This window comes from Lissotriton vulgaris, chromosome 5 (genome assembly GCF_964263255.1).
Source record: "Lissotriton vulgaris chromosome 5, aLisVul1.2, whole genome shotgun sequence".
NCBI classification, from domain to species: domain Eukaryota; kingdom Metazoa; phylum Chordata; class Amphibia; order Caudata; family Salamandridae; genus Lissotriton; species Lissotriton vulgaris.
In genome coordinates, this window is record NC_141693.1 from 58,534,271 (window position 1) to 58,559,891 (window position 25,621).

Consider the following 25,621-nt stretch of genomic DNA (forward strand, 5'->3'; position numbering starts at 1 on the left):
GCTCGTTCCAGGAATATGATTTGCTCTTAAAGCAATATTGAAATACAGATAACCCTACAACTCTTCCACAAGAGCCACAAAACGCTCAAGTCCTTGCCTTCTGTTAAACAACTCAACCCCTGATATGTTATCCACATTGAACGTTATTCTTCTGTTCATCAGTTTCACACAACACACGACCAAAGCAACCACCAGTGAACAAGTCTCTGTTCTGCACACCGCCATCCATCCCAGAACAAGCCACAACCAAGGGCCTCTTGCGCAGACAAAATCTGCACATGTCAATTTGTCTCGTTCTCTGCAAAAACATGCTTACTCTGTTTAAATTCTCAATAACATGCTAGCATACATGCAGATATGACTGAGGAGCAACTGCCATTCACCCTCTCTGGTGCAGTAAATCCACCTCTGACATGGCAAAGCCCAACCTTGTGTAAAACATTCTGTCAGCCCTGACCACTCTGCATGCAAAACTGAGAAGCACCAACAAACACTTAACATTATGGAGCACAAACTTGCGCTCTTTGCAATCCTCTTCTACCAATAAAACAATCTCTCACACTTTGTCTCCTGGCAATCTCGCCTGCATCTTCTTTGTGACAATTCTGGAAAAAATCAATACAGTTCTCGGGCCCTCTGTCTTTCTGGTGCTAAGGGCACGCCAAAATCGTCTGCCAAGTAATGAAAAATGCCCAACACTTCTCGGTAATTAAAGGAACCTCCTTCTCAACAAACAAGAAATCATCCATGAAAAATAGCCGATGACCAGTTCTTGTTGACAAACCACATTATAAGAAGGCGCTGAAAAATTCAAAAAGAGGACAAGAATTTGCACAACCCCTGGACAAAACTCTGTTCACATATATTGTCCCTTCAAATGACATCCCCAGCAAAGAAATCTCCACTATATGAACTGGCATTATGTAAAATGCCGACTTAAGGTAACATTTTACCTGTTTTGCCCAAAACTAATAGTATCAACCGATGGAGCACACTGCTCTGTTGCATCTTCCTGAGTCTTGCATCCATTCACTTACGCCCCCTCCGGCCACGATAAATGGTGAATTAAACAATATTCCCCTGGGAGTTTTCTTTGGAACTACCCCCAAAAGAGACAGCATCAAATCTGGCAATGACCACTCAAACCTGGACCTGCAATCCTTTCTTCCTCCACTTCTTTCTTTGGTTTCTCCTTCATCACTGACTGAAGCTGACCAGCACTGTTGTCGCGGGCCTTGATATCTCAATGAAAAACCACCACTGAAGCCCCCTTTGAGTCTGACGGCCACTTCCCTCTCTGGATCATTTAAGGCTCAGACTGCTGCCCCCAGCCTGGGACCACTCTTACTGTTCCCCCACAGTCAACAGTCCTAAACATTGTGTAAGCGGGTGTCTCCACACACAGCCACAACATTCATACCAACAGCGGCAAAACTGGTGGAAGCACATTCCACAGTTAAATCCGTAACATGCCACTTTTGGGACCCCGGCTGTCCTCTTCCATAGCTTCCCAACCTCCACAGATGGGACAAGGCAGCAAGGGCTGGTATTGAATCGGCATACCACTTGATGTAAGTGCCGCTGGCACCGGTCGTGGTAAAGATGCGCAACACCCATTGGCAGCTTTTGTGATGGACTGATCACGTGTTTAGGTACGGTACTTCTGTCAGGATTCTAATACCCTGGTAGAGCTGCCAGGGCTGGTTTTACAGAGGTCTCTGCAAGTTGGAATTGAGGGGATTGGCAGAGTTATGTGCAGATCCCTAGTTCATAAGGGCAAGAGTGTTACGGGTCAGTTGTGAAGGAAGTTGAGGGATGTGTGTACCTAATAATTTTAAAATGACAAGATGCTAGGACAGGAATGCCCCCCGATAGTCACTGATGTTTTTTTGACTCACTGGCAGCCTCTTGTGCATGGACATGACACACAGATCGTTAAGGTCCGAGTGGGGAGGGGAGCACCCAAAGTTCAACCCTCCTGGATAAAACTATCACCATCCTCTCACTCTGCTGCAAGAGACTGGCCCTGTTGGCAGCATCTCTGCTTGTGCCCCTTGTTAAATTTTCATTACTGCAGTAGGGTGGGGGTTTGGTAGAGTTCCTACACCAGCCTCAGCTTTGCTGCTGTGTCCTTGGGGGGTGTGGGGTATGGGTGTTGGGGGTGTTGAGGGGACAGCTACTCTCATCTGGTGCATTTTAACTGGGCTGCCATGATCCTCAGGCCGGGGAAACTTGGCGCTAGATTACACACCTGTTCTTCCATAGGGTCTAGCTGGGCGGGTCAGAAGCATGGTGTCCTCTTAATGCAGATCCCAAGGGCCCAGGTCACTTCAGTCCATCACAGGCGGTGGGAGCCGGACAACCCTCAGACGTGCAGCTCCTTCATCTGAGCAGACACTCCTCCTGTAGACTGACTGCTGGCAGTCTCTCTCTGCTTCCCACCACCCACCCTCTTTCTCTATCCCATTCTTTCTCCACTCTCTACCTACTCCTCCTGTCTCTCTTACACTTCTCGATCTCTCGCTTTCTCTCTCCACTTCCTTCCCATCTCCCCTTTTCTTTCTCTCCACATCAGTGTATCTCACTTAAGCATGAGCGGATTTTGCGGATTGGCAATCCGCGAATTTGCGGATTTGCAAACTCGCAATCCGCAAAATCCGCGAATTCCCGCGAATTTGCGGATTTTTTTTTTTTTTGTGTTCGCCCGTGTTTCTGCCAGTTCGCGAGGGTTTTTACAATTTCGCAATTTGCGAACTTACCTGTCGGGTCGCAAGTTTTGCGAACTTGTTGTTTCTACGTGTCCAACCTGTTTGGGACACTCTTCTTCATCACTGCCACTCTCTGTCACCACTGCCACTCTCTGACTACTCATGCCACCCTCTGGCCCACCCATGCCACCCTCTGTTTCATCACCACACCCTCTGGTTGTCCAGTGTACATTATTTTTGGCAAAGCAAAGCACACCTTCCCTGCCTCAAGTGACCTGAATTAATTTGGGGCTGATTAATGTGTCACAGAATATTTTTTTAGCTGGCACCTGCTTCCTTAGTGCGCCCTGATTAGTGATCTTTTGCACTTGCTAAGTGCTTTCATTGTTGCAAAATTAGTTACAACACCTGCCCTGCCCCAACTGACAATAATGAATTAGGGGCTGATTAATGGATTTTAACTTCCAGCCTGGCTCCTGCTTGTCTCCCTTAGCTGTAATTCAGGACCTTTGTGGCATATGTGTAACTATTCTGAGGTTCAGAGCAGGGTCACATAATAGTTGCAACTGGCAACTGAACTCTGGAGGGGCCCCTCAGGAAGCACTACAGGAAATGGCTACTAATGATGAGCCTGAACTTTTGAACCTGGTAAGTAGTTACTTTCAGTTTTGCTAAAATCGTATTTCTGCAATTTCGCACTTATTCGCGGGGCGCGAACTCACGCGAACAGTGCGAGCAGTGCGAGCAAAATCCGCTGCTCGCGGATTTGCGGATTTTTCAGGAAATTCGCAAATCTCGCGGATTGCGGATTTCCCGAAAATCCGCAAAATCCGCAAGCGGAACGGATTTTCCGCCCATGCCTAATCTCACTCCCTTCTCTCTCTCTTTCTCCCTCTCCTTTCACTTCTACCACTTTCTCTCTTCTCTCCTATTCCCCTCCAATGTCACCACCCTCTTGCTCCATCTCTACCCATCACTTCTGCCACTCTCTCTCTCTCTCGCCCCTCACCTGGACTGGAGACATGCGTCTGGGCACCAACGGGGATAGGTGCTCAAGGTAGGGCCAAGGTAGAGTCAGCCTGGCTGCCCCAGGAGCTGTGTGTGAGCACGTGCACTATTGGAGTGGCGCCCCCTGACGAGTCCAGTGAGAATGCCCTCTAGTGAACTAGAATTAACTTGAATTAGTTAGAAGCGACCACCACAGACATTGGCACCATTACAGCTCCATAACTAGCACAGCCCATTCCAGAAGGAAAGGGGGGTTAACTACAGACCCCGAGAGAGCGGTAAGAGCCTGAGGACCAAGTCCTATTCAACCTTCTGTCATATTGTATAACTGTCCTACTGCATAACTGTCCTCATTCACAACTGTCCAACAGCACCTTCAATGCGCAAGCACAATACTGTTATATGCCTGGATGAGGCCCATGTAGCGCAGCTGCTCGTTTCTTACATTGTCCTATTTTTCACAAACATTTCTACCTGACCTTCTGCACATATTTGCGTGCACGGCAATGTTGGACTAGTTTCTCTGAAACTGCTTTGTTTACACATCTAGCTTCACACAACATTAACACAATGCCTCGAACTTCATGTACAAGGCCCTTTTACGCACTAAGTACAAATGTTGTTCTATCTTCATCCACTGGGGGACAGGACTGTCTACATGAGCGTCCCTATGGACCACCCCCCAACCTCCAGAGTATCACTAGGTGCATCTGTCTGACCCCTCTATTTTTTGTGTACAGTCCTGAGTTGTGTGTTGGTGATTAAAGCGCCTTTCATTTTTCGAGTAAAAGCACTGGCTGGACAATCATTTAACTGTATTCTGCTTTAGAGAGTTCTTGGTTTCTAACCCGCACCTTCTCCTTGAGTAAGCCTTGGACAGCTCGACTTCACTCCTCTGAGAGTCAAGGGGTGAGGGGTTCACTTGGTGCTCAGTCTTGGACCTCACAGTAAGGTGAAGCCCCCCGACACCAGTGGCAACAGGTTCTCCTTGTTATAGTTTGAGTCCCGTTACCCCAGATTGACACAGAGCTCCTGAAGAAAAGTTCGACAATTGCAAGTATCTGAAATTGCTCTGTTTAGCATGTTTTTGTAAATGTTTTGCTGGTAATATTAATTTATCACCAGTAAAAATTATTTTTAATCTGATAATGTTAATATTTGTACTGAAGTAAACCAAAACTACAACCCCAGAATTCATAAGGATCTTAAATGAATGTCTAGGGCTTGGAGGTCCATTTCTCAGTGAAGTCAGCTGCAGCCATTGGTAACAGCATGAAGGTTTATATAAATGATACAATACAGGACAATCATTGGAAAGTCAGAGAAGCCCCTGCCAGGAGTCTAACCTGTGACGTTTAGATCATGGGTCCGCAGATGTGCCTCAACCTACTGAGCTACCTCATAAAAGGACGTCATGACCCTAACGCTGAAAGAGAACATACTCAGCCCATGTCTTACTCAAGAGACAAGAATTACATCCAATCTCCATGAAGAAAAGACAAGGATATTAAGAAGCAGAAACCCCTAAAAGGATGAAGAGGTGACGGGTATTATTGCACATTGTTCACAGAATCTGCATATCTTTGACAATATACATTTCGTAAATTACAATAGTGGCTTGAGCAGCAGGGCAGATGTTTCACAAGAAAACAACTTATACATGATGGTCTGTAAATGTGATGGAATCTTTGCAGTTTAAGAACTGCAATATTTTAAAATAGTTCTGTATTGTGCTATATCTTCACTGGCCTCGTCATGCTCACGTTACAAAAACACTGTCATCAGAAAGAAGTTTTAAACCCTTGCAAAGAAATATCAGCTTAATTCACAGGTGATGGATCACAAAAGCATTAACATTTAAGGTAAAAAGGAGAGACAAATAGATACCCATTTAGTAGGTAATTTGTCCGAAGGGAAACTAGAACACCTGGTTTAATTGCGGCTTCACTGCGTAACCAAATTTTGTGATCCTGGAAAAATATTTGATTTCACTGATGGTCCATTTTCTTCCTTATCCCATATGAAAGCACCTTCAAAACTGAGAGTTTAGACTACCAGCGCTACGAAAAATGATTGCGTTTGAATTAATGGATCTAAAAGAATCTGCGCAGAGCTGGCTTTAGAGTTAGACGCGCCAGGTGCGACAATATTTATTTGTGCCCCTCCGCCCATGACACCATTTCCAAATATTTCCTCACCCCCACCTTCCAACAGTGGCACCCATCTCTGTACAGTCCTCTCTCATACGCATGTCTTTTGTTTTATAGCGCTACTCATGCCAACTCGTAGGTGTCAGAGCACTTTACACCAAACACACATTAACAGAGGCAATGAATCTTATATGTGTAAATCAGTCTATAGGAAATGTTACACAAACCAATGAGGATTAACGTTCTGTGTTCTGCATGAACACGTTCTTTGCAGCTGGCATATTAACCCTCTGCGCTACTTAAGGATGACTTGAAACTGTGACAAGACAAAACTTCGATCTCTCTCCAGCAGAAACATTATTCACCTGTGTAATCTTGACATTTTTATTGTTGCCTGAAACCTGCTGGACACACAAGGAAGCAGCAGGTGCTTTTAAAACCCAAAGTTATTTCTGCACACATCACTGCTCCCAGATTAGCGCAGGTGCGGCTGCACCGGTCGCACTGTCCTAAAGCCGCCCTGAATCTGGGTTACATACAGGGTTCACGTGACAACTGTCTTGCGTCTGAGGTATTTAATAATATCCCTGTTATTGGGCGGGGCAGGAATGGTTTCTAGGGTCATGTTTAAAAACAATCACTTTCAATAAGTAATTCTCAGCGCAGCGCTATAATGTGCATATTAATGTCAAAGCTCCACATGTGAAAGAAATACACATTTTTGAAGTTTAAAGAGACTTTATCATATGTTACATGATGTCTGCTGCATAATTCACACAGCAAACATTTCCTGCCCTTGTTTTAAAAAATGTACAAGGAAAAGAGATATGAAGCAGTCAGTTTCACATGAGGCTTCTGGGTGTCATGGCAACATGTGGGAGGGTCGTTGTGAAGAAGATACTTTGGAATGTTGGTGTTTGAAGATTCTTTTAACGGTAGATGACAGTTGGGGGGGGGGGGGGGGGGGGTCACTCTCACACCAGCCTCAGCTCCGCTCTGTCCCAGAGACCAAAGTACAGGAAGAGCCTCTGTGTGAAGGGGGCCTGCGGGAAGGAGTAGAGAAGCTCCATGGAGTCAGCATTGTACAGGGACACCCGCCCCCCCTCATAGTCCAGATACACCCCCAGCTTCAGGGGCTTCTCACGAGGGGACAGAGGGGTCTGAGGGGAGGTGAGAGCCTTGTACTGACCCCCCCACCCCCGCACAGCCCAGACTCCCCTTTCAGGTGACCATGTGATCCCCCCCTTCCTTTTCACAGACTCCGCTGCGACCCCCACATGCCACGCTCCCCCCTCCTGCGGCAGCTGCACCTCCCAGTAATGTCTGCCGGAGGTGAACCCCTCGCTCCCCAGCACACAGGGGTAGTAGTAGGTGAATCTCTTGGGGGTGTCCGGCAGGGTCTGTGCTGTGCCCGTCTCTCTCACTCGTCTCCGCCCCTCAGACAGGAGGAGCTGAGGATGAGCCGTGTCAGGATCCAGAGTCACCATCACTGCAGAGAAGAGATTCACAATTAGAGATTTAATGACACAAATAAAGGCTGTAATTACTGCTTCTGTTGTACATATGATTAATTTACACCACATCTGGAAGGAGCACGCGGCGCTAGAGAGAAAAAATGAAACCCACGCAAGCAGAGGCTACAACAAAACAAGAAGGGGGGTACCTTTTATAGTTTACTTTTGTGAAACTGAATAAAGTTTATTTGATTGATTGATTGATTGATTGATTGATTGATTGATTGATTGATTGGACAAGAAGGGGATTTCCTTCAATTATAGCAGAGGTTCAAACTACCAGCAAAATAGTACAGGGGGAAATCGAGACGAAATTTGTTCTTTTTAAAAGAATCCAGTGACTGCTTTACTTACATATCACAATGAGCCAAGTGGATTACAAGCCTGCTACGTGCATTTTAACCTGGTTTTTCCGAGATAACACCCAAAACTCAGAAGATAGCTCTAAAATCTGTTACCTCCGCAGAAATTAAAACTTACAAACCTGCCTTCCAGTGGGAGGACTGGGCGAAAAGGAGCTTCCGAGCCATGGAGAGAAGGTAAACTCAGGTGTCGAGCTCATTGAAGTCAGAATGACTTAGAGATTTTGCAGTCTGAGCCGGATAAAGTTCCTGAGGGACTGGTTATTAATTCCAATGGCCACTGGTGGCTAAATGTGTAATAGAGCCAAACACTGTCCTGACAAAGGGCAAGGTTAGACAAGTGATAGTTGAGGTGCACCAACCATTTAATTCCAACGATAACAGCTTTAAGCCTCAACTTTCAGGCTTGGACAGCAAGGATCCTGCCCAGGGAACAAAACAGTAAATTACCAATGGTATATCTCTAATAGGGCTGTCGAATTCCATTCGAGTTCTGGAGGAAGACTCAATTGGATGAGACCTTTCCACTCACAGGTGGAGCCACAGGCAAAGCCTGTGTTGATACAGGGAGAAGGAATACCTCTGGCTGCCCCCCCTTATCACTGTCTCCAGACATCTCCCGACAAGCTGAAGTACTGGACCGCCACTCCCCTTGTTGGGGAGGAAACTACAACAATACGTGGGATATTTTGCTTAGTTCCTTTCAAACTGTCATCGAAGCCTTAACATACCAGTCTAGTAAGTCAGACATCTAGGTGGATTTATTCAATACAAAAACTCTCTATATTCCAGAGGGCACAAGTTGACACACAATATGTTCCTGCTTGTGGCTGCAGTCCAGTTTTAGATAAACTGGCATGTGGCATCCCTTCCAAGATTTGTAGACTCTGTTTTGGACGACATTAAGCTGCAGTTAAAGACAACTTCAAAAACAGTGGACATTACCACAGCAACCAATTCTGACAATTGTGCTTCAAATAATAAAGTTCCTTGCCAAAAAAACAACACAATTAGGAAAGGTTACAGAGGAGCCAAGTGAAGTAATTTCGGAACAGCAGCGTCGTGGAGCCCAAAGGTCGTTAACTAGCAGGTGCCACAGGAGAACTGAAAGCTGTGGTGTCCCTCTGCCTTGTCCACCTCACAAAACTAGTATAGATCTGGGAGAACCAGTAACCCATATTACCCATACTTTGTTAAGGTGCGACCCACTTGAAGACATCACACAACCGACTAAAAGACAGCGTAAGAGGCTTAGGAAAGCACATAGCGAAAAGCCCAATTTGGGAAAGAGTGGATCGCATGCTAGTCAGTCTGGTCAAGTCTACCCAATTTTAAAAACAAGCATTGGAATAGCCAATAGGTCTCCCCTTTGGGACCTTATAAGTGTTTAGCGATCGCTATTGCCATTTCTGTTTCTTATATATAATTAGTATTATATTATGTATAATTGAACACCTGTATTAAAAAAGAAATGACATAAAAAATGCTGCAACACATGTCTACCATGAAGACGAACCTTGTGGGATGTTTCCGGGTTATGTGCACTTTTGTCAGTCCTGGGGCACCTTGAAATCAATCAGAGTACTTGTAGAGCGCGCTACTTACCCGTGAGGGTCTCAAGGCGCTGAGGCGGAGGGGGGGGCTCCTCCTGCTCGAAGAGCCAGGGCTTGGGGAGTCTTCTGAAGACGAGTAGGTCTTGGGTCTGCCGTATGTGGGCAGGGAGGGTGTTCCAGGTCTTGGCGGCGAGGTAGGAGAAGAATTTGCCGCCGGAGGTCATTCGTTGGATGCGGGGGATAGCGCCGAGGGCGAGGCTGGCGGAACTGAGCTGGCGGGTGGGGGTGTAGAAGCTGAGTCTGCTGTTAAGGTAGGCTGGTCCGGCGTTGTGGAGTGCTTTGTGTGCGTGAAAGCAAATGGCAGTGATGATATACACAAGCTTTAAGTCCCTTGCATGTGAATAACAAAGAAGCTCCCATTAGGAGAATATACCATGCGCTATCGAGAAACGGAAAAGGGCCTTGTGTGACATCGTGTCACTGCTGTTATATTATTTATATGAAATACTGATAGAGATATCAAAATAAAAAAGATTGCTGTTTGGGCCTTTAAATTCACGATGGGTAAACCCGCATTACAATCCGTGCTGTCACTGAATTAGTAAATGTCTTTAGGGATCCATCCCAAACTGAATTTGTTTTTGCATCGACAACAAAGGGGTTCATTTTTGCACAAATATTTCGATCATTAATGATCGAATAAAAACAAAGCTGCTCTTGTTATGTAGCTGTATATTCATTCATTCATCTTACAGGGAACATTCAATACAAGCATTTGAAATGCAATAGGTCTCGCGTTTGTTTGGGTTAGAGCTAGTGGCATTGTAAATGGCAATGTGCTTCACCTGTGTAAAACATATTTTATGTGCGTGTATGCATGTGTTGTGTAGTGGAATTATGTGGGTTGGATTGTAATTTTTAGTTGCGGAATTGTGTAGAGTGGATTTGTGTAGTGGAATTATGTGGCATGGCGTGCAGTGGAATTATGCGGATAGTAATTATGTGGTATTGAGTGCAGTGGAACTATGTGGAGTGAGATTGTGTGTTATGAGTGTAATTATGTGGAATGGTATTTTGTGTTGAATGATGGGATAGTTACTTTTATTTTAATATCTTTTCTTTCAAACACAAATACAGTGATGAACAGTAAAAACTGTACCTCAACAGAAAATTTCCCTTCAGTGTTGTTAAACATGGGGCAGTAGTGTGAAAACACGATCGGTAGCAAGTCTTAGGCTGACTAGAAAATGCCCTGTTTATTCCCTTATTCAAGATAAGTGTTTAAGGCAGCATGGAAAACAATCAAAACAATGTATTGCTGCTGTTAACAATAAAGCCTGAGCAAAAAAAGTCTGTTTTGCACTCGTCAATAAATGTCACTCATAACAAATATCTTGGCTGATTAAAGAGAATGCTTGATGTCTTTGAAACTCCACCAATACACATAATCAGACATTAACATTAGCGAGAAGGTTGCACTACCACAACATGTAGATGTCCCTGCAATGGTCACTCAATTAAACAGCAATATTCCCACTGTCAGCAAACATGATTTTAGTGATATCATCAAAAATGTTAATAGTGATGTAATATCACCATTAAGATCATCTGTGACCATGTGCGAGGCCTTGAGCAGTGCTCTGGGCCCAGGGTCACCGCTCAGTAGATCTCTCTTTCAACTGACCGACTCCACGCGTTTTCTTGTGCAAGAGATCCGGGTAACAAGTCTCCTGATGGGTGCTGTACATGATTCGGAAGGTGTCTCACTGATGTGTGGTAGAGATACACTCAAAACGACGACCAGCCCCATGAATCGGCCAAGACAACGACTAGTAGCAGCTGATCAAACCATGCAGAGAACGATTACCAGCTTTTCCTGTGTAAATCCATGTCGTTTACATGGCTAGCCTAACTAGTACCAAATGTATGTGTGAGTAGATCTTAATTAAATGATGGGAGGAGCACACCCACGTTGGGAGGAGTCCTGTGTTTATTTAGACCCTACAGTTATCAGCAGGGTTTACTAGTAGTCAGAACTGATGTCCGTCCTTTTCCTACCTGTTTCCTCTACTGCTCTCCTATCTCTCATTATCCCTCCCTCCAGAAACCAATGGAACGCCAAGTGTTTGCATCTTGTGTGAAACCACCTATACTTCCATGGAGCAGGAAGGCTGGAGTACACCTTCGTTTGACTAAGACACTTCCAGAAGAATGAAGAATTGTGGACATTGGCATGATCAGAGTTGCACACCCACACATAGAGATGGGTTGCATGTCAATTTCCTGCATTATGTACTGCATGAACAAAGGAACCAAGTTCCTTGAAAGAGTACTCTGTGTTTTTGGGTCCTTTCACCATGTTCGTGTTCTTAATTATCACAGCTGGAGAGTGCCACATCACTGTTTCCCCTTGACATGATGCTGAATTAGCATGGAGGACCATGAGCCGTGCCACTATTCAATATGCCTTGGAGTCAGTAGTAGTAATATACGTCCCCTAATGTGATGTCATTAAGGTCAAAGGATGTTTGATGTCACTTCCGGTACACCTGCCATTTTGGTGTATTGATGTCTATGATTCTGCCCATAGCCGAATCTGTGCACAGCAACAGGTCAGTATGAGCTTGCATAACTTGCAAAAGGTGCCAATGCCTGGTAGTCAAATCGTTGCAATCAAAGCTATTGATCAACAGAATGGACTGCCGGGATTCGAACCTGTATCCCTTCTGAACAAGTCTTTCATTATGATCCCTAAACCAACATTCGCAGGCACTCAGGGGACACTTTTGTGTGGTAAAATGAATCAGTCTATCTTGGCAACTAATAAAGCTGTGGGAAATGCTGCAAAGTGACTTCTGCACTTAAGGGAGTACCAGGTCATCTGTCCATTCAGAATAACCATCTTGTCAAGCAGCTCCCGACTTTGATGCTAAAGTGTCCCAGAAACTGAGACAATAAACAAGCAGCTGTGCATCACCTACAGTGACTCTTTGTCTTGAACTCGGTCTGGTACATGGATGTAATAATGGTTTAATTCCTTGCGCCGTGACACAAGCAAAAAGAAAATCAGATATATAAATATTGCCTGATATCCACAGCACTACCGCTGCATATGCCAATCAGTCACAATTAGAGAATCCTAATCAAGTTAATGGACATCTCGTATCTTGGTCGGTGCGTCTGCGGGGTATGAGGAACGTGTATATTGTATTCAACTTGAAAATGCCTCCCTGACCAAGCCCACACAGGGGCAGCAATAATGGAGCCAGCAACGGGAGGGGCTGCTTAGCAGATCCGCTACTGCCACAGGAGAGGGCAAGGTACGCTAATGGCAGAAGGGATGAACAACATGTGGCAAATCTATATACACACTTCTCTCTGCTTATAGAGAGAACAACTAACAGAACAAGCCTGGGAGTGGTGCGTGCATGCGTGCTCGCGAGGTCTTCGCTTTTCAAGCACTGCACTTGTGCTTGTGGCACGCCGCTGCTCGATCCCGCAAGGTGGATGACGCCACAAGCACGAGTGCAGCACTTGAAAAGTGAAGACCGATGGCTAAAGGCCCTCCTAGAGCAGCGCATGTGCGCTGCCTAGGCGAGACCTAAAAAATAACTGCTAACAGAACAGAATCGGTTAACACGTTGGGAGAGGAGCTGGACCGAATTCAGACGGCAGATCCTCACAGTGATCAAAACGGACCGCAGTCGAATAAATAGTGACATGATAAGCAAACCCTTATTACAATTAGATCCAACCTTACTACTGGAAGTTTCCCCACTACTGAAAAATAAGAGTCTTAAAGCAGCAAAGTTAGAGAAGAAGCAAGAACTAGGAGGAAAGAAAAGGCTTACAAGAGGTGAAGCTGCGTCTCAAAAATAAACCAGGCTTCGACAGCTGTCCTTCAGGTAGAAAAGGATCAGAAATCTTGGGGCAAATGTTCTGCAACTGGGGTGTATCTCAGAGGTGCTAGAAGGTGATCTGTACTAGTCAGTGCACTCTATTAGAAGTCACAGGGTGACAAAGCTACTTCAAATACTTCAAAGGTATACAGTAGTAATCAGTACACCGCAATGGATGCTGCAGGGAAGGAAAGCTACTAGAGGTATACGGTACTAGTCAGTACACTGCGTTACATGGTTCAGCGTGAGAGAGTTATTAGAAGGTATACAGTGCTAGTCACTACACTGCGTTACATGGTACAGCGTGAGAGAGTTATTAGAAAGTATACAGTACTAGTCAGTAAACTGCATTAGATGGTACAGAGCTACTCCAAGCTATAATGTAATAGCCAGTACAGTGCATTAGATTGTACAGAAAACAGAATTGATCCAAGACATACTGTACTAGTTAGTAATCTATATTAGATTATACAGAGCAAGAGAGCTACTCGAAGGAATACAGTACTAGTCAGTACACTGCATTTGATGGTACAGAATGACAGCTCTACTCCAAGGTATACAGTTCCAGTCATATACCACACTGCATTGTAGATGCATGCACTACATCAGAGTAGATATATGCGCTAGGCCAGCGTGGGTGCATGTGCTAGGTCAGTGTAGGTTCATACACCACGTCACTATAGGTGCATACGTTAGATTAGAAGTCTGCTCTAGGTCAGTGTAGGTGCATCAGTGATACTTGCTGAGAGGTCGCTCCCCAGCCTCCCTTCGAGTCCTGGTATCGTTGTGCACTGAGCGCTGCTTTTGCCTCGCTTGTGTCTTAATTTGTCCTAATTTGCTTTGCACTGTACAGCTTGCGTGCACTATAGGGCACAGGGCGCTGCTTTGCCTCGCTTGTGACTGAATTGATTAACATTGTATAGCTTGCGTATACTATAGGACACTGGGCGCTGCTTCGCCTCGCTTGTGATCATACTGCACTGCATTGTAAAGGCTGTTTTGTCTGTAGAACACTGGGCGCTGCTCCGCCTCGCTTCCGCTGATATTGATTTTACTTAAGTGCGCTTGTGTACCGCCGGCGCTGTGCTCTGCCCTCCCCCCCGCTGCCATTTTGTTGATTTTGTTTTGGTCCGAGGTCTGCGTCCTCGTGAGCCCGCCCCGCCTCCCAGCTGAACAGCCGTCCCACTTTGTATTTACAGCGCTCCCGTTCCAGTAAGTGGTGCATTCGAATCGCACAAATATAGTCGAGTCTGGTATCTATGAACCGCAAATGACGAGTTTAGTGGGTGTACGCAGTTTCGCTGTGTAACCTAAACCGTTCGTCTGTTACGTGGGTATTTCTATCTGTACCCACGGGTTCCATCTTAGATACGGCATCCATTTTGTCTCTTGCCCTCAAGTAGCCAGCGAACGGACGTTGTCCGCTTCGCGACCCTGGGACTCCCAAGATATTTGCGGAAGACACATGTCCTTTGTAAGTGTCTTTATGATGAGGGGGATGCTACTGTAAAGCAGATGGCGCCGCTCGAGGCTCATCTTGCCGCACGGACTTATTGTCTCAGCCGTGCATCTCATTAGGCACGTCCCTTTGATGCCTGTATCTCGTGTTTCCCGATACCTCCCCTTTTACACCCTTTCCGATCTCCCCACTGTTTCCCTCTTCCTCTGCACCTGTCCCTGTTCCTATTTCGATCTGTTTTACTGCCGATTGGAATGCACTAATGTTGGGAAGATGGGTTTTTACAGTTGGGAACCGCCAAATGTTTCCGTACTTATGTCCCGGACCTTGTGCATTTCAAAGTGACCAAAACGACCCCTCTGGGGGATGATTGTGGGAACCGGGTCATAAACTTTTGTGTTCAATGTAACTCTATGGGGAAATTGTGTATAAAAGGAGCGATCCACAGAACCAATTGGAAGCAGTCTACCCAAGTTGCACGAGTTGTACTTGTCGTGATTTCTGTGTTCCCTGCAGCAAATAAACCTTGAATCTTTGACGTCGAAGGAAGTGTCCCGTGTCTCTGTGATTCGTACGCCGGAGCAGGTTACCCACGAAGGTTTCAGGTGTTGTGCCCTGGCACCGCTGGGTTCTAAATAACCCAGTCCTTCAGTTGGCGCAGCAGACATCACGTGGTAGGGGTCGTGGTGCTCAGAATGATCGTTCTGATAATTCCTCTAATTCTAATAATTGTTTCGATCAACGCGGATCATCGCAAGGACGATCTACGCAGTACAATGTAGACGATTATTACGTCGATCAGGGAACTGACGACAGTAATTACTAGGACAGCCAAAGACAAGGAGAGGGAGTGGTATCAGTTCCGGTTGATCAGAGAGGGCCTTACGTCGCAGTTGCTACATCGGGCGTCGTTGAGCCTTTTCTGTTGGACACTGGTGCAGCGAAAAGTTCTATTATGCATTCGAAACTCCCTGGCGCACCTTTGTCTGGCTTAACAAATGTTTCCGTTGGATTCTCTGGCGCCCCTGTTAGCAATCCAGTTTCGCACCCTTTGCCCCTTACAATAGGGCCACGTGAGCTTCAAGCTCCGTTAATTTTGACTACTGGTTGTGGTGAAAATCTTTTGGGCCTGGATTTGCTTAAACGTTTGTATGCAACTTTGTATTGTTCTCCTGCGGGTGTAAAGCTTACGTTAGGAGAGAGGGTTGTCTCTCCTATGTATTTGTCTCTCGATAAGCTTCCACCGGAATTGAGTTCTCTTCCTGCGTCTTTGTGGGCAACGGGTCCAAATGACGTGGGCCTGCTTGACATCTCCCCTTATGTTGTTCAGTTGAAATCTAATGTGCGATTGCCACGTATTCCCCAGTATCGTATCTCTCTTGATGGTGAACGAGCACTGTTAGCGATCATTTATGATCTGATTGAGAAAGATGTTATTGAAGAGACTCGGGGAAACGTGTGCAACAGCCCTGTACTGCCCATTCTTAAACGTACTGATCCTTCAAAACCGCCTGTTTATCGCTTTGTTATCGATTTACGGGAGGTGAATAAAATTGTGGTTCCTCAATTCCCTGTTGTGCCTGACATCACGGCGCTACTGACTCTGATTCCAGCCTCTGCATCGTGGTTTTCGGTGATTGACTTGAAAAATGCGTTTTTCAGCATCCCGATTGCCGAGGAGAGCAGAGACCTTTTCGGTTTCTCTCTCGGTGGACGCAGCTTCCGGTTCAAACGCGCTCCTCAGGGCTACTGTGAAAGTCCATCGATTTACAGTCAAGCCTTGAAGGGTCAACTGGATGCGTTTAGGTTGCCGGTCGGTGCGGCCTTAATCCAATACGTCGACGACCTATTGGTGGCTGCTGATACTCAGGACATTTGCAAAATTGCTACGGTGTCGTTGCTGCAACATCTCTGTGAGTTGAATCATAAGGTGTCCCCTTCTAAACTCCAATATTGTTGTCAATAAGTAACCTATCTAGGTCACTTATTGTCAAAGGAGGGAAGGAGGTTGACCCCAGAGAGGATAGCAGCGATTGCGCGAATGGCTGTGCCAAACACCCAAAGAGAAGTGCGTGCCTTCCTAGGTATCACGTCGTACTGCAGGCAATGGATTCCTAATTTTTCATTGCTAGCGAAACCACTGGTGGCTCTTACGTGCAAGGATGTTTCAACTCCTTTACCATGGACGGAAGAATGTCAGCAAAGTTTTTCTGAACTACGTGATTCATTGTGTTCGGCTCCTGTGTTGGGTACTCCTGACTACAGTAAGCCGTTTACATTATATGTTCACGAGAGGGAAGGTTGTGCTTTGAGTGTCTTAACGCAACCTTTTGGTGGTAAACAGCGTCCATGTGCATATTTTTCCTCGACCTTGGACCCAGTAGCTAGAGCATTGCCGAGTTGTTTGAGAGCAACTGCGGTAGCTGCGGTCTCCATCCGACAATCAGCAGGATTGGTCATGGACAATATGCTTACGGTGATGGTTCCGCATGCAGTCGATACTCTTTTGAATCGTACGAAAACTCAGCACTTGACGAGTGCGAGGTTGTCTGGGTACGAGCTGACGTTGTTGGCAAGTCATATTCAGATAAAACGTTGTAATGTTCTGAACCCGGCAACTTTGTTACCAATTAGCGCAGAGTCAGATGAAGTAGCAGAGCATGATTGCTACTTGAGGACAGAGGAAGAAACAAAAGGTCGAGTGGACCTTAAAAACACCCCATTGGAAGACCCGGACGGTACACTGTATGTGGATGGGTCATGTTTTAAGTTGCCGAATGGCGATGTGACTGCTGCTTATGCTGTTGTAACGTTGAATACTGTTGTTGAGGCTGCAAGGTTGAATCAGAATTCTGCCCAAGCTGCAGAATTGATCGCTCTCACTAGAGCGTGTGTGTTAGCAAAAGGGAAACGTGTGAATGTGTTTACCGACAGCCAATATGCGTTTGGCGTCGCACATAGTTTTGGACGATTGTGGAGAGAGAGAGGTTTCTTGACGTCGCATGGTACGAAGATTCAGCATGGACAGCTTGTGAATGATCTTTTGGATGCACTGACGTTGCCTAAACAAGTAGCGATTGTTAAATGTAGCGCGCATCGTAAAGTGACGGATGATGTTGGTCGTGGTAATGCGTTTGCGGACGAGATTGCTAAGGAGACTGCCCGGAACCTTAGCACTCGAATGTATGTGACGAGTTCGGTTAGGTGGCCTACAGAATCGAGCATGTGTGAGGACACTATTGAAAGCGTGAAAGAAATTCAGAATGAGGCCACCGAGACTGAAAAGGCGAAGTGGAAAGAAAGCACGGGAAAGTTGGATGCGAATGGTTGTTGGATTGATTTGTCGGATCAGAAAAGATGGTTGTTGCCCGATGCGTATGTGCTGGCTGTTGTGACAATGGCGCATGGATTAGCACATATTAGCGCGAAAGGTATTAGTAAGTTGTTGTCTCCTGTATGGAAGAATGATGGTATCACGAAATGTGCTGAACGTCTGGTGAAGAATTGTATGGTGTGCATGATGTACAACCCTGGCAAAGGAACCCCAACTCCTCCTGGCAGTTTTGCTCCCCCTTCATGTCCCTTTGAGGTGATCCAATTGGACTTCATCCATATGGAGCGATGCAATAACCTGAAATACGTTTTAGTTGTGGTTTGCGCATTCTCCCGATGGATCGAGGCCTATCCTCTCAAAGACAATATTGCTTTGTCTACTGCGAAAATCCTACTGAAGGAATATTTTCCTCGGTATGGAATGCCTAGAGTCGTGTGGTCAGATAACGGAAGTGAGTTTGTGGGTAGTGTGATGAAGAGTGTGTGTAAGGGCCTTGGAATTAATCAGAAATTCCACAGCGCCAATCATCCCCAGTCAGCTGGTTTGGTTGAGGGGTATAACGGCACCCTTAAACTGAAACTAGCAAAGATTCAGGCTACGACTGGTCTTTCGTGGCCTGACGCTTTACCTTTAGCATTACTGTCAACTAGGGCGACTGTACACTCCCGAGTAGGGCTTAGTCCCTATGAAATAGTGTTCGGCCGTCCTGCGAATGTGTGGGGGGTTCCTAGGCCAGGAATGTTCTGTGATCTTGAGTACCCAATGTTGATCGATTACCTTCATGACTTGACTGCTAAACTGAGGTTAATTCACCAACAGGTTTACGACGCACTGCCGACGCAGACGGAGGGTCCAGGCCACCAGCTCCAGCCCGGAGATTGGGTGGTGACGCGGAATTTTTCGCGCAAGAACAATTTGGACCCGAGGTTTACTGGACCCTACCAGGTTCTCCTGGCCACGAGGACTGCTGTTCGTCTCGAGGGACGTAAGAATTGGGTGCATGCCACCCATACCAAAAGGGTCCCTATCCCTTTGCCGGCAGACCCGTGGGTGAGGAGAGGCATTGCATCAACTGAAACCGAAGGATTGTCGGCGTTTGTACCTTTCAGCGACGCACAGCCTGTTGGAGAATCCTCAGCGCAGCAGAAAGGCACTGTTGAACATTTGTCAGCAAAAGACTCAAGACCAGAACACTCAACTGATCAGCAGGACGCTGTCTCTTCAACGGATCCTTTGTTCGACGAGCAGACACGTCCTGGGAAAACCCGATACTTTTTGCGATCTAGCACTAAAGACTAATAAAAGATCCTGCTTTGCTGTATTGACAACTGCATTATCCCGTTTTCCGTGATCAGTTTTGAACATTCATATTATTGTGATTATTCCTGTATATATACACTGAGCTTCATTCCTTATACTTTTTGCTTCCACAGCCGAGAGACTTTGTTTTTGCATATATACATTGTGCATTAAAGGCCGTAGGGCCGCGCGCGTACTTCCTTCTGGATAGTAGGTCTTGACGCTAGGTTAAAGACCGTCGGTTCCTAGGAACTCCTAGGGATTGACTATTGCTACACAGAACGAAGTGCGTCAAGAAACGTTGCGGACGGTCGTAGAGAATGGCATTTTCGAAGCTGATGGAATTGGAGGAAGCCCAGCTACAGAGATTCAAGCTGCAACAACTTAGTCGTACGAAATGTTTCATATTTCAAGTGTTTATGTTGTTTTTGACTGTTTCTGCATTCTTGGCGGGTGGGGTGTACTATATGATGACTGGTTTTCTATCTCCTGTGTTACCTACTCCTACACCTGATCCTAAACTTATCTCCACTGCATCTCCCCATTCTTTCCATATCTTACCTGAACACGAGCAGGCTAGACGTGCAGAATTCCGCAATAATTCCTTTATTCAGCTCCTTCATCAGCATCAGTTAGTGGTTAACACTACTAATTGTTGGGTGTGTGGGTTGATGCCACATACTACGGATAAGGGAATTCCATATCTGGTGTTACCGTATAGTTCCCAAGGGTCAGCTCGAGCATTTCAAACAATGTTTCGAAGCGCACTGGGTTTCCACCCCATTCGAGAACCACGTTCCCCCTACTCTGGTCCTACCTCGTATCAAAAACCTTTGTCGATAGCAATAGAGGACTTAGACAGCGATATCTATGATCACTCGCTTATCCCAGAAGAAGAGGTACAAGCTTACAGGGTCCTGAGTAGAGGCGAGTATAGTGTGTTCACGAGTGAAAAGCAGCTTAAAAGCTCACCTCCGATATGGGTCGTACCCCACATTGGTAATTTTTGTCTCATGGGTCGTGGCCGAAGATCGCAAGCCCGACTTGGAGCAAGTGCTTGCACTGAAAATTACATGCTGCCAATGGTCTCGTCCCCTGTGTTTCTGGCTGCCAAGGGTACATACTTTATCTGCCATGATCGTGCATACGCATGGTTGCCCGCTGACTTCATGGGCTCATGCTTCATTGCAAATCTGTTGCCTCCGACGTTCACTGTAGATGCCGATTATCATAAGACTAGAGTTGTGCGAGGCGTAATTAGCGAAGAGGATACTGCCGGTCAAGAGGCAGGAGACTTTTTCAAGGGTTTCCTCCCGTTTTGGGGACCTATGGTTAATAGTAGGAACCTGAGACAGTTGACTCGAGTGGTAGAATCGACAGCTAATATTACTGCCAGGGCCCTTCGTAATATCACCACAGAACTTCAGGCGGATAGACTTATGACGTTACAAAACCGTATGGTTTTAGATGTCATCTTAGCAGATCGAGGTGGGGTATGTAAGGTGATCCATTCGAGCTGCTGCATTTTCATTCCAGATAATGCTCCGACTGTCTATCAAGCCATCTCTAAGTTGCATAAGATCTCTGAATCCATACACGTGGATGTAGGGGATTGGACGCTGCTTGGGTGGTTTTGGGGCCTAATGTCGACTTGGGGTTGGAAGATTCTGATGATTATCAGAGTTGTCGTGGCATTCCTGTTCATGTGTTGCCTTTGTGTGCAGTGCGGTCCTGCCTTATGTGGCCTCTGTGCTACAACGTGTATGAGACAGCCGCCTGTTACCAATGGGACTCGGTTGGACAGAGCTATGCTACAACAACATCTAGATGGTCTGATGAATATCGAGTATGATTCCGACTAGTGCTTGCCTACATGAGGGCAAAAGGAGCGTCTGAGGTTCCGTGACAATTGTAAGTGGTGCATTCGACTCGCATGAATATAGTCGAGTCTGGTATCTATGAACCGCAAATGACGAGTTTAGTGGGTGTACGCAGTTTCGCTGTGCTAACCTAAACCGTTCGTCTGTTACGTGGGTATTTCTATCTGTACCCACGGGTTCCATCTTAGATACGGCATCCATTTTGTCTCTTGCCCTCAAGTAGCCAGCGAACGGACGTTGTCCGCTTCGCGACCCTGGGACTCCCAAGATATTTGCGGAAGACACATGTCCTTTGTAAGTGTCTTTATGATGAGGGGGATGCTACTGTAAAGCAAATGGCGCCGCTCGAGCTCACCTTGCCGCACGGACTTATTGTCTCAGCCGTGCATCTCATTAGGCACGTCCCTTTGATGCCTGTATCTCGTGTTTCCCGATACCTCCCCTTTTACACCCTTTCCGATCTCCCCACTGTTTCCCTCTTCCTCTGCACCTGTCCCTGTTCCTATTTCGATCTGTTTTACTGCCGATTGGAATGCACTAATGTTGGGAAGATGGGTTTTTACAGTTGGGAACCGCCAAATGTTTCCGTACTTATGTCCCGGACCTTGTGCATTTCAAAGTGACCAAAACGACCCCTCTGGGGGATGATTGTGGGAACCGGGTCATAAACTTTTGTGTTCAATGTAACTCTATGGGGAAATTGTGTATAAAAGGAGCGATCCACAGAACCAATTTGAAGCAGTCTCCCCAAGTTGCACGAGTTGTACTTGTCGTGATTTCTGTGTTCCCTGCAGCAAATAAACCTTGAATCTTTGACGTCGAAGGAAGTGTCCCGTGTCTCTGTGATTCGTACGCCGGAGCAGGTTACCCACGAAGGTTTCAGGTGTTGTGCCCTGGCACCGCTGGGTTCTAAATAACCCAGTCCTTCAAAGGTGCGCCAAAGGTAAGCCCGTCTACGCCCGTCCGCGCCTGGACCGCGCCCAGCGCCAGATCCCCTGGCCCCCGTCCCTCCCACCCCGCCCACATTACCTACGATGCCGCCACCCTCCTAGCCCTTAACCCCGGGCGCGCCCCCAACTGCGTCCAAGCCGCTCCCGGACGCACCCATGGACCTTTCTCCTGCTACTCCTGCAAATTCAGCGGCACCGACAACATCTCCGCTACGACCACACCACAGACTCCCGACCCCAACCACCTACAATGCATCCTGCTCAACACCCGCTCGGTCCACAGACACGCCATTGACCTATGGAATCTACTAGACACCATCTCTCCAGACGTCGCCTTCCTAACGGAAACTTGGATGAACGCCTCCTCCGCCCCTGACATCACCATTGCCATCCCTGAAGACTATAAGATCACTCGCAAGGACCGTACCGGCCACACAGGAGGAGGAATCGCTATCGTCCATAAGAAATCAATCCGCATCTCAACCAGCTCTGACGCCAACCTCGCCAACTCCGAACACCTTCACTTCCAGATCCACATCGACCCCAAGACCACACTCAGAGGCACCCTCCTCTACAGACCACCAGGACCCCGCGCAAAATTAAGTGAAGACATCACGGACTTCATCACTCCACACGCGCTCCCCTCCAAAGACTACATCCTCCTGGGAGACCTCAACTTTCACCTTGAAAAGATCAACGACCGCAACACCACCACCCTCTTGGACAACCTCGCCAACCTCGGACTTAAACAACTGGTCACTTCCCCCACCCACATCGCAGGTCACACACTCGACCCCATCTTCACCTCCAGCAATCATGTCCCCTTCAGCCACACTACGGAGCTCCTCTGGACTGACCACAGCTGCGTTCACTTCACCTACAACAAGCCAAAACCCATCAACCACCACCAACCAACTCTGCAAAGAAACTGGAACAAAACCACCATCGACCAGATCTCCTCATCGCTCCTTCTAAACACCCCAGCCCACTCCTCTAACCCAGACCAAGCCGCCGCTAACTTCACCCTATGGTTATCCAACACCGCCGACACCTTAGCACCACTGAAAAAACGTCAAAGCAAACCTGGCAACAAGAAGGCCTCATGGTTCAACGATGATCTTAAGAAGTCCAAGAAACTCTGCCGCTCCCTTGAAAAGGCCTGGAAAAAAGACCCAACCACTAGCACCAAGGACGCCTTCAAAAACGCCACCCGCACACACCACCAACTAATCCTGAAGGCCAAGAAAACAGCATTCAAGGATCGACTTGACAACAACGCCCACAACAGCAAGGAACTTTTCAACATCGTCAAGGAATTTTCCAATCCCTCGGCCAACTCCAACGACATCACCCCCTCTCAAGCCCTCTGCGACTCCCTAGCCTCATTCTTCCACAACAAAATTGAAGACATCCACAACAGCTTCGACAACCAACCCGGAGACCAACCCGCCCAACCATATGCTGAACATTCTCCCCCCGTGAACACCCTTAATGACTGGAACCCAATCTCCACTGAGGACACCATCCGCCTGATGAACTCCATTCACTCAGGATCCCCCACAGACCCATGTCCTCACCACATCTTCAACAAAGCAGACTCCGTCATAGCACCGCACCTCCGAGACGTCATCAACTGCTCCTTCAACTCCGCAACCTTCCCGGAGAGCTGGAAACACGCTGAACTCACCGCCCTTCTGAAAAACCCACAGCGGACCCCACCGAACTCAAAAATTACCGCCCCATCTCGCTCCTTCCATTCCCGGCCAAAGTCATCGAGAAAGCTGTCAACAACCAGCTCGCCGCTTTCCTCGAAGCCAACAAATCCCTCGACTCCTCACAATCTGGCTTCCGAGCTAAACACAGCACTGAGACCGCCCTCATCGCCGCAACGGACGACATTCGAACTCTACTGGACAATGGAGACACAGTCGCCCTCATCCTCCTCGACCTCTCTGCTGCCTTCGACACAGTCTGCCACAGCTCCCTTTTACAACGCCTCAGTAACATCGGAATACAAGGAAAAGCACTTGAATGGATCACCTCGTTCCTCACCGGAAGAACCCAGAGAGTCCGCCTTCCACCATTCAAGTCCGAGGCCACTAAAGTCATCTGTGGCGTACCACAAGGATCCTCACTCAGCCCCACCCTCTTCAACGTATACATGAGCCCCCTCGCGACCATCGCCCGCCAACACAACCTCAACATCATCTCTTACGCGGATGACACTCAACTAATCCTTTCTCTCACCAATGACCCCAGCACCGCCAAAACTAACCTACACGAAGGAATGAAAGAAGTTGCCGAATGGATGAAACACAGCCGTCTGAAACTGAACTCAGATAAAACAGAAGTCCTCATATTAGGTACATCCCCCTCTGCATGGGACGACTCTTGGTGGCCGGAAGCCCTTGGAAAAGCACCCATCCCGACAGACCACGCACGGAACCTAGGCGTCATCCTGGATTCTTCACTCTCAATGAACAGACAAGTCAGCGCCGTATCCTCATCCTGCTTCAACATTCTTCGCATGCTCAAAAAAACATTTCGCTGGATCCCCACCGAAACCAGGAAAACAGTCACCCATGCTCTGGTAACGAGCCGACTGGACTGCGGAAACACCCTCTACGCTGGCACTACCGCTAAACTCCAGAAGAAACTCCAACGAATCCAAAACGCCTCAGCCAGAATCATATTAGACATCCCGCGCAACGAACACATCTCTGGTCACCTGAAAGACCTCCACTGGCTACCCGTCAATAAGAGAATCACTTTCCGACTGCTAACCCACGCACACAAATCACTCTACGACATCGGACCAGAATGCCTCAACTCACGACTGCCCTTCTACACCCACTCCCGCCAACTACGTTCTTCCAGCCAAGCCCTCGCCACTGTACCTCGCATCAGCAAGACCACCATGGGAGGCAGATCCTTCTCATACCTGGCTGCTAAAACATGGAACTCACTCCCTACTTACCTTCGCCTTACCCAGAACCACCTAGCATTCAGAAAGCAACTTAAAACGTGGATATTTGACAAATAATCCTCCTCCCCCTCCTAAGCGCCTTGAGACCCTCTGGGTATGTAGTGCTCTATATAAATTCTTTGACTTGACTTGACTTGACTTGACATGTGCTAGGTCAGTGTAGGTGCATGCGCTAGGTCAGTGTAGGTGCATGCGCTAGGTCAGTGTAGGTGCATGCGCTAGGTCGGTGTAGGTGCATGCCCTAGGTCAGTGCAGGTGCATGCCCTAGGTCAGTGTAGGTGCATGCCCTAGGTCAGTATGCGCTGGGTCATTGCAGAAGCATGTGTTAGGTCCCTGGTGGACCTAGAACTCTGGGACATAGAATGAGGTATGCAGTGCATGCCAAATTCTGAGGTGCAATTCCATGCCATCCCATATTTTACTATGATCCCACCCCATATCACATCACACCATCCCATTATAACGTTCCATACCATATCACCATAACATACCATTCCATAAAACTCCAATCCACACCAT

General features: G+C 47.1%; 1 protein-coding gene across 2 annotated transcripts in view; it reads right to left on the reverse strand.

The window, feature by feature from the left end:
• LOC147710148 (E3 ubiquitin-protein ligase TRIM39-like) overlaps positions 1 to 25,621 on the reverse strand; it is a 450,821-nt gene that overhangs the window by 304,763 nt on the left and 120,437 nt on the right. The window contains exon 6 of one of the 2 annotated variants that reach the window (XR_015295848.1): positions 6,839 to 7,355. Coding sequence is in view for 1 of the 2 variants with exons in the window: in XM_086920844.1 (XP_086776970.1) it covers positions 6,841 to 7,355 (515 nt within the window). In the remaining variant the exon portion in view is untranslated. Of the gene's footprint in view, positions 1 to 6,584; positions 7,356 to 25,621 lie in introns of those variants that run through there. The other variant, XM_086920844.1, reaches the window with a different exon arrangement.